This window comes from Diaporthe citri (assembly GCF_014595645.1).
Source record: "Diaporthe citri strain NFHF-8-4 chromosome Unknown scaffold_3, whole genome shotgun sequence".
Classification (NCBI taxonomy): Eukaryota; Fungi; Ascomycota; class Sordariomycetes; order Diaporthales; family Diaporthaceae; genus Diaporthe; species Diaporthe citri.
In genome coordinates, this window is record NW_025064848.1 from 301356 (window position 1) to 308596 (window position 7241).

Here is a 7241-nt window from a genome sequence, read left to right on the forward strand (position 1 = left end):
TATCTTACTTTTAAGAAAAAATTATTAACTAGCTATAACTTATTAATATTATAAAAAAATACTCTTTATTAGCTTTATTATATTTATTTTTATGCTTATTTTTAACTTTATTATATAAAAGTGTTGCTTGCTAGCTTTATTAAGGCTATACTTATATTAAGCAAAAGGCTAAAAAAAAGTTTAAAAATTTAATTTATATAGGAAATATATTTATAATTTTTATAATTTTAACTTTATTATAAAAAAGTGCTTTTTATTAATTTTATTATAATTATCCTTATGCTTATTTTTAACTTTATTATAAAAAAGTATTGCTTTTTAAAATTATTAAAATTATACTTATATTAAAAAAAAAGCTAAAAATAAGTTTAAAAATTTAATTTATATAAAAAATATACTTATAGCCCTTATAGCGTTAAGTTTAGCTATTTAATTCTTTATATCTTAGCTTAATAAAAAAATAAAAAAGAACTTTATAAATTACTTTAAGTATTATTTATACTTATAGCCTTTATAATATAAAGTTTAAGCAGCTCTTTATTATAAAGGAAAAGGTATTATAGCATTAATAAAAGGACTTTAGCCTTAAGAAAACTTTTAAAAAAGGAAAATCCCTTTTTAAGGTAAAATAAGATGGCTTAAGTTAAAAAAAAAAGCTTATTAAGCTTAAAAGGAAATTAAATTATAATAAGGTTTCTTTAATTTATTTAATTAAAAAGTTATTAGTTCTTAGGATTTTAATTTTATTATTATAATGCCTTTATTAATTAAACTATATAATCATAATTTTTATTATTATATAATAACTTTTTAAATTTATAAAGGGATATTATATAACCTTGCTATTATTATTAATTAACTTTTAGCTTTTTATTATGTTTATAATGTTTAATTAATTAAATTACAAGGTTTTAAAAACCATAGCGATATAGCTATCGCTGCACTTTAAAGCAATGCCTGTAGCGATTAATTAATTAGCTTATAACTTTTCTAATCTATAATGCGCCAACCAAGTTCCCATTTATAGATTATTTTAGATAAATAGCATAAAAAGCAAGGTTGTACGCACGGGATTGGACCGATTCACAGTGTACATGTAAGACCTAAAACGTCAGCTCTTCCGTTGAACATGCCGGCTGGGATGAAATAAATAGCCCCCACAACGGAGTGCAGTACGAAGTGTGCAGATCTGCTGACACTGGCCACCTAGAAACGTTACACATGTTTGCTACTTGTTACTCAGATTTGCTCTGCATCTAATTTAAAGGAATGATGCATGAACAGCTTCCACAGCCTGCTCCTCTGGGAAGACGAGAACTCGACGCGGCCACTGACCTGCGGCTTGACTCTCCGTCATTCTTATTAACGCATTTACAACTCGAACCTCTTTCATAACTAAGTACATTAAGCTGTCACTGCCTCCAGGCCCGAGCCTTATCTAGATGCACTGGGCGCCGACTTGCCATGGGCCTCTCGGAACGACTTCCCAAGGAAAGATGGCGGCGTCTCGGAATGCTCAATGTTTCTTTGATCATTTCGTGTGGGCTGATTCTAACCATATGTCTTTTATCATTCACACTCTCGCGGCCCGGTAGCACGATCACGGAGGCCAAGATTCTGTTCCAGGGCAAATGCAGCACCTCCAACCGTTTGGACTTGTTTCTACAATTCGTCATCAACATCTTTTCGACATGCGTCTTAGCCTCGTCCAATTTCTTCATGCAAATCGTCAGCTCGCCCACACGAAAGGAACTCGACCACGCGCACCGGTCCCTGCACTCATTAGAAATCGGCGTCTCGTCGTTCAAGAACCTCGGCGCTCTGTCTTGGTTTAAGATCCTCGCTTGGGCTGGGCTATTCTTGACGTCCGTTCCAATCCATCTCCTCTTCAACAGCGCCGTATATCCGATAGATTACCAAGGCTCCAACTGGCACCTTACGATTGCGACGCCGGGGTTTGTGGATCAGACTGTCGATTACTTCGTCCCGGGCGCCAGTTTGGCTACTGGGTCCGGCTGTCCGTCTGCGCCGTATGGAACCAACTTGACTTGCAGTTATTCAAATATCTCCATCAATGCAGGTGATTATCAAGATACTCTCACAACAGCGGGGTCCTGGGGATTCGGACAAAATGAGTCCTCAGCCTCGATGAATCTCACCAGGGCAGCCCAAGACTCAGCCTCCTGGGAGTTATTGTCACCTTCAGATTGTTTCAACGAATACAAGTTTTGCAAACCAAGACAGGAGCATCGTGATCTGGTTGTCGTCGTCGACGAAGTGCCGGGATGGACCCGCTCTGAAGTGTACAACTTCAGCGGCAGCGCAGCCAGCAACCTGTCGCAGTTCTGGGACCCCCAGATCCCGCCCGACAGTTTAAATTCTCTTTGGTATTCGGCACCATGCCAAATCTGGAGATATGGAAGCGACGGGCAAAGTTCGTTCGGCAAAATTTGCGATTCTTCCATTCCTGTGTGGGGTTACTATCCGAAGGGCACATCCGGATGCTCAGGGGCTTTGGGCGAGCCGAGCGGTGTTGACTGGATCGGCACCACCAAGCTCCAGGGAGACTGGGTGATTCCTTTCCGGCCTGCCAGCATGACTATCCCGTCTGCCTTTGGATATGACGCCAAGTTCAGTGAGCTGCCCGTGAAGCACTGCATGGCGGAACCGAACCCGGAGTACACCTGCAAGCTCGGGCTTGCGCCACCGCTGCTCCTCATCGTGATCGGCTGCGTGTTCATTAAGGGCGCCATATGCACAGGCATTCTTTTCGGGCTGACTGACAACTCACTGGTCACCCCTGGCGATGCGATCTCGTCCTTTATCTCGCAGCCTGACCCGAACACAGTCGGGCTGGCCACCATGGGCTTCACAGACGCCGACCGCCTTGAATACGACAGCTTAGAGAAAGTTCCAGCCTCTGGACTCCTTCACGGACCGATGGCCCGGAGGTGGAGACACTGCCCTCGTCGCTTCAAATCAGTGCTCTCGCGAGCTGTCTGGGTGCGAACCTACAGCATCCTGATAGCTGGGATGGCTCTCATCTCCACCGGCCTTGGCTTGGATGTGACCGGCAACGGCGCGTCAACTCTGTGAGTAACATGCTTCGACTTAAGGGCACCAGTGTTCTCGGAATAGAGCGCGAAGAATTACTCATCTCTGACATCATGTAGGATTGGAACGTTCGGGAAAGCTGCGACCACAAACATCGCTATTCAGTTTACCTACCTCGGTGCCCTGCTAATGGCGAACACGCCTCAGCTCATCTTGTCCTTTTGCTACTTCGCCCTCAACTCTTTCCTCACCCGCATCCAAGTCGAGGAAGAGTGGAACTCCTACAGCCGTTCTTACAAGCCCCTGCGCGTTTCCAACCCGAAGGGGCAACAAGTCAGCCACTACCGGCTCCAACTGCCGTACAAGTACAGCATCCCGCTCATAGGCATGAGTATCGTCCTCCATTGGGTCCTATCTAACGCGATATTCTTAACAATCATAGAAGGAGGTAAGCAATGCCCTCATTCTCAGCGTCTACCCCTACTGACCGTACTCTCAAGGTTTCTGGGCGAACATCAACCAGGATGCATCAATGGCCGCCGGTTTTGGCGTTTCTGACGACTCTTATATCGCCGTGGGCGTGTCCGGATCGGCCATCCTCGCCCTGTTCGTCATTTCCTCTGTGCTGTGCATCTCCCTTGCACTCTTCAGCCTCCGCAAGCTGTCGGGCGATATGGTCTCCGGGGGCACAAACTCTCTGGTCATGTCTGCCGCGTGCCACGTCCCGGCCATAGCGATGAGGAGCAAGCCACTTTCGGCTCGACGGAGCGAGCCAGCCAGCCGAAGCAATGTTACTTTGAGGTCTACGAGCACAGGCGCCAGCTCCATATCGTCATATCAGCAGGTACCTTCGATCGAAGGCGTCGATATTGTGCCCGAAGGACCTCTATCACCCTACCACTTTTCGGCCAAGTCAGAACCCTCAAGCAAGTTTGGGCAACAGCAGGAAGCGAAGGAGGATGAAGAGCAGTTGCTGTCAGGCGTCGTGGCGGGAGACGAGGAGACGACCCTGCTGGAAGAAGTTGCGACGTCCAGGATCAGATGGGGCGCCATTCCTGCGAACCCTGGTATCCTGGAGGGCGTTGTCACGGATGAGGTTGTGTTGCACTTGGGCTTTGGCACCGAAGACCATAATGTCCAGCCTCCGTGTGAGGGTCGCTTGTATATCTGAATGCCAATTTTTGTATGCATGTCTACAAATTCTGTCTCTTGCCACTGAGGACGTTACGGGTGTCAAGTTGGCCATTAGGGTACCCACATATGGTCAAGTAATATCAACCTTGGCCACGAAGCATACAAGCTACATGAACAGCCATCGGCCCCGTGACCTATGGAGGACGCTGGAGTCTATGAGTTGGACATAAAGCAAACTGGGCTATCGAGTTGAATCACACAAGACCGGGTGGCAGTGTCCAGTTGAGAAGGGAATCCGGTGCCCACGAGACCACGGCCAAGGATTTTTACACTTCGTATTGCATTTTTGGTCCCTTACTTAGACCGTGGCGCAATGGAGAACCGGTTTTTATCAACGAAACACCAACCACGAATGGCCCCTACCAGTATATTCAGTTGTCCAGGTAGCAAAGCGGGTCCAGAAATGCAACACATCTCGCCCTGGGCATCTGTCGACAACGTAGGCGCAGGTATATCCATCCGGCAAGGGGGTTCCCGGCTGGGCTGGTAGAGGGACCCGTGGGGAACCAAGATCCTGCTACCCGGCCGGGAGGCCATCGCCAGGATTGATCGTACATAGTCCTGTGTATGCCGAGGAGAAGTGGAGGACTACACCGTCTCTGGGCACAAGCGGAGAGTAGTAGTCTGACAGGGTTGCCGAGGACGTAGGATGCAGCATGAGCGGGTGTCGAGATAGCTTGAACAACCAGCTGCCAGCTGGGAGCGGCCAGGAAACTAGCAACTCCGGAGGCGATTGACTAGAGAATGCCAGAGCTCCTCGGCCGTTTTACTATGTAGGAATTGGCTAGTCAGGCGTGATATGACAGGTCAACACGGAGAGAGGGAATGTGCCTGGGCAAAACTGGCAAAGCAGGCTGAGCAAGGGCGCTGGTGCCGCATGAACGGTAACAATTGAGTTTGATAACGGCGGGTACGAAGTAGCCAGGGTCCAGGTGCGGGTATTGGGTTTTGCGGCGCGGGTGGGCAAGGGCACACACAAGAAGTTCTCTTGGCTGCGGGCGGGCAAACACACAAGCCTCGCTGCGCGGTCGGCCGTTCGAAGTTGGAACGAAGTCATGAACCTTGATGAGGGGTCCAGACGGGGTCCGGTCGAGCTTTTCCCAGGCGCGTTGTTGTGGTTCCGCGATTGCTACTGTTCCGAAAGGTGGTACGAGTGCCATGTCAACAAAGCATGGGTACCTCCACGACAGGCCTGGTTGACCGACGAGCATGGGCTTTGCGACGACACCCTGTCACGTGCTTGCGAAACTCTTGAGAGCCCTTTTGGTCTGCGCCGTCTTTGTGCCGGATATTTGCTCTCTCCTCCAGCGAGGCAGTCCCTCAGTGATCAGTCAAGGCCTCTTTTCATATTCTTAGGATCACGATGTGCAGGATATGCAGGATATGCAGGAGACCGGCAGGTTTGAAGCTGATCGACACCCACGATCTCTGCTGCGCCACGGTAGAGGGTCCCGGAGGGTCTTGGAGGAGCCTGGAGGAGCCGTGCTGTGTATGCATGCGCGCGCACGCACACACGGCAGGGCTGGGGGAACCCACCGCTGATGGGGCCTGATTGCCCGGGAGTGATGTCGGACCGTGGAATCCAACGGGCTGACAGGCTAGGGACCCTTTGTCGAAGAAAATGAGAGACAGGCTGGCAGGCTGGGCCGACTGGGGTGGACTGACGGACTGCGGGCGCACGCAGAAGAGAAGGAGTGAACAAAAAAAGAGAGAGGTGGTAATTTCGGCGATGTTTGAGCGGGCAGGCTGATTGGCGGGGCCGGGGAAATAAGCTGACCTCCTTTTCAGAGTGACGGTTGGGCGGCTGGCGGCAGACAGAGAGATAGGAGAGAGGAGGTGAAAGGGCGAGTCGGACGGCGCCAAACTAAACTGGACTGGCCTGGGCTGCCTGATATCACCGGTAATTTCGGGAGTCCTTTCGGTACTCGCGACGTCTTCCGATCCAGGATTCCAGAAGTGTGGAAGCGAGATTTCTCGACGGCTTGTGAGTAGAGAAAGTTGGTACAGAAAAGTGAGTGCCGCACGTTAGGATGAGCACGGATAGAGGGCTGCCCATGACGTTTGAGGTGGCTTTCACCAGGGCAACCTCGAGGGACGCCTCCAGTGCCCGCAGCGCGAAGTCGGGTGGCTTATTAGCTCAAAGCAGGCTAGTCGGAAAGTTCGTGAGGCAAGCCATCTGGTGTTGTGACCCTAGTCCTGAACGCGGACCTGGACCTGGACCTGGACGCGGGTACCTGTCCTGGTCCCTGCCGTAGACTGCCAACGCAGCACTGTCAAAGCCAAATTTCATCATGAATTCCATCATCGCCAGCATCCGTGCAGGATCCAGGCACAATGCAATGCAAGGTCTGGGCACCGTTGCCTGGCGTCGGCAGCCACTCCCGCCGACGGCGTCAAGAGGCTGATGACAAAACTGATGGAAATGGGACGAGAACTGCAGATGAGCGGGCGAGCCGGACAAGCCAGCAGGGCCAGGCGGGGATGTGTTGACTTGGTACACAGAAATCGAAGTTGGGGGCTGAGGGCTGAGGATGGAGAGGAAATAAGAAGAGAGCTAGGCCCGTCGACGGCCCCATCGAGGGCAGCGGCCAGAGGTGTTCTGGAACATCGCTTGTGCTGGGCGGTATCCATCTGGCGGGAAGCTTGATTACGGTTGGTGATGGTGTCTTTTTTATTAGGGGGGGCCGCGTGGTAATTTCGACATGTGCGTTGGTGCAGAGGAGCCTCTCAATGCATCCTTCGCCTTGTAGACCTCGTACTGAGGTCTTCGGTGGACTGCTCCGTGCAGTAGATACGCGCATGCAGTGCAGCAGATACGAACGCTCCTTCCTGCAGCAACGTCAGTGTTCGGGAAGGCGGGCTTCAAAACGGGATCGATCACGGTGCCGTCCCATCCTTCACTGATCCGCGTCACCCGCGACATCACCGTCTGAACTTTCTTTGGGGTGATGCCTGACTGGATGCCCGCATGCATGTTGGAGATAAGTCAAATC

At 49.8% G+C, this 7241-nt stretch overlaps 1 protein-coding gene across 1 annotated transcript; it reads left to right on the forward strand.

Annotated features, from left to right (window-relative positions):
- Nucleotides 1-2595: 2595 nt before the first annotated feature.
- On the forward strand, nucleotides 2596-4225 carry INS49_007671 (uncharacterized protein; the record flags this gene model as incomplete). The annotated part of the gene is made up of 3 exons (XM_043168419.1): nucleotides 2596-3092; nucleotides 3174-3502; nucleotides 3555-4225. The coding sequence occupies 3 exons, from the start codon at nucleotides 2596-2598 to the stop codon at nucleotides 4223-4225; spliced, it is 1497 nt and encodes a 498-aa protein (XP_043026099.1).
- Nucleotides 4226-7241: the final 3016 nt, after the last annotated feature.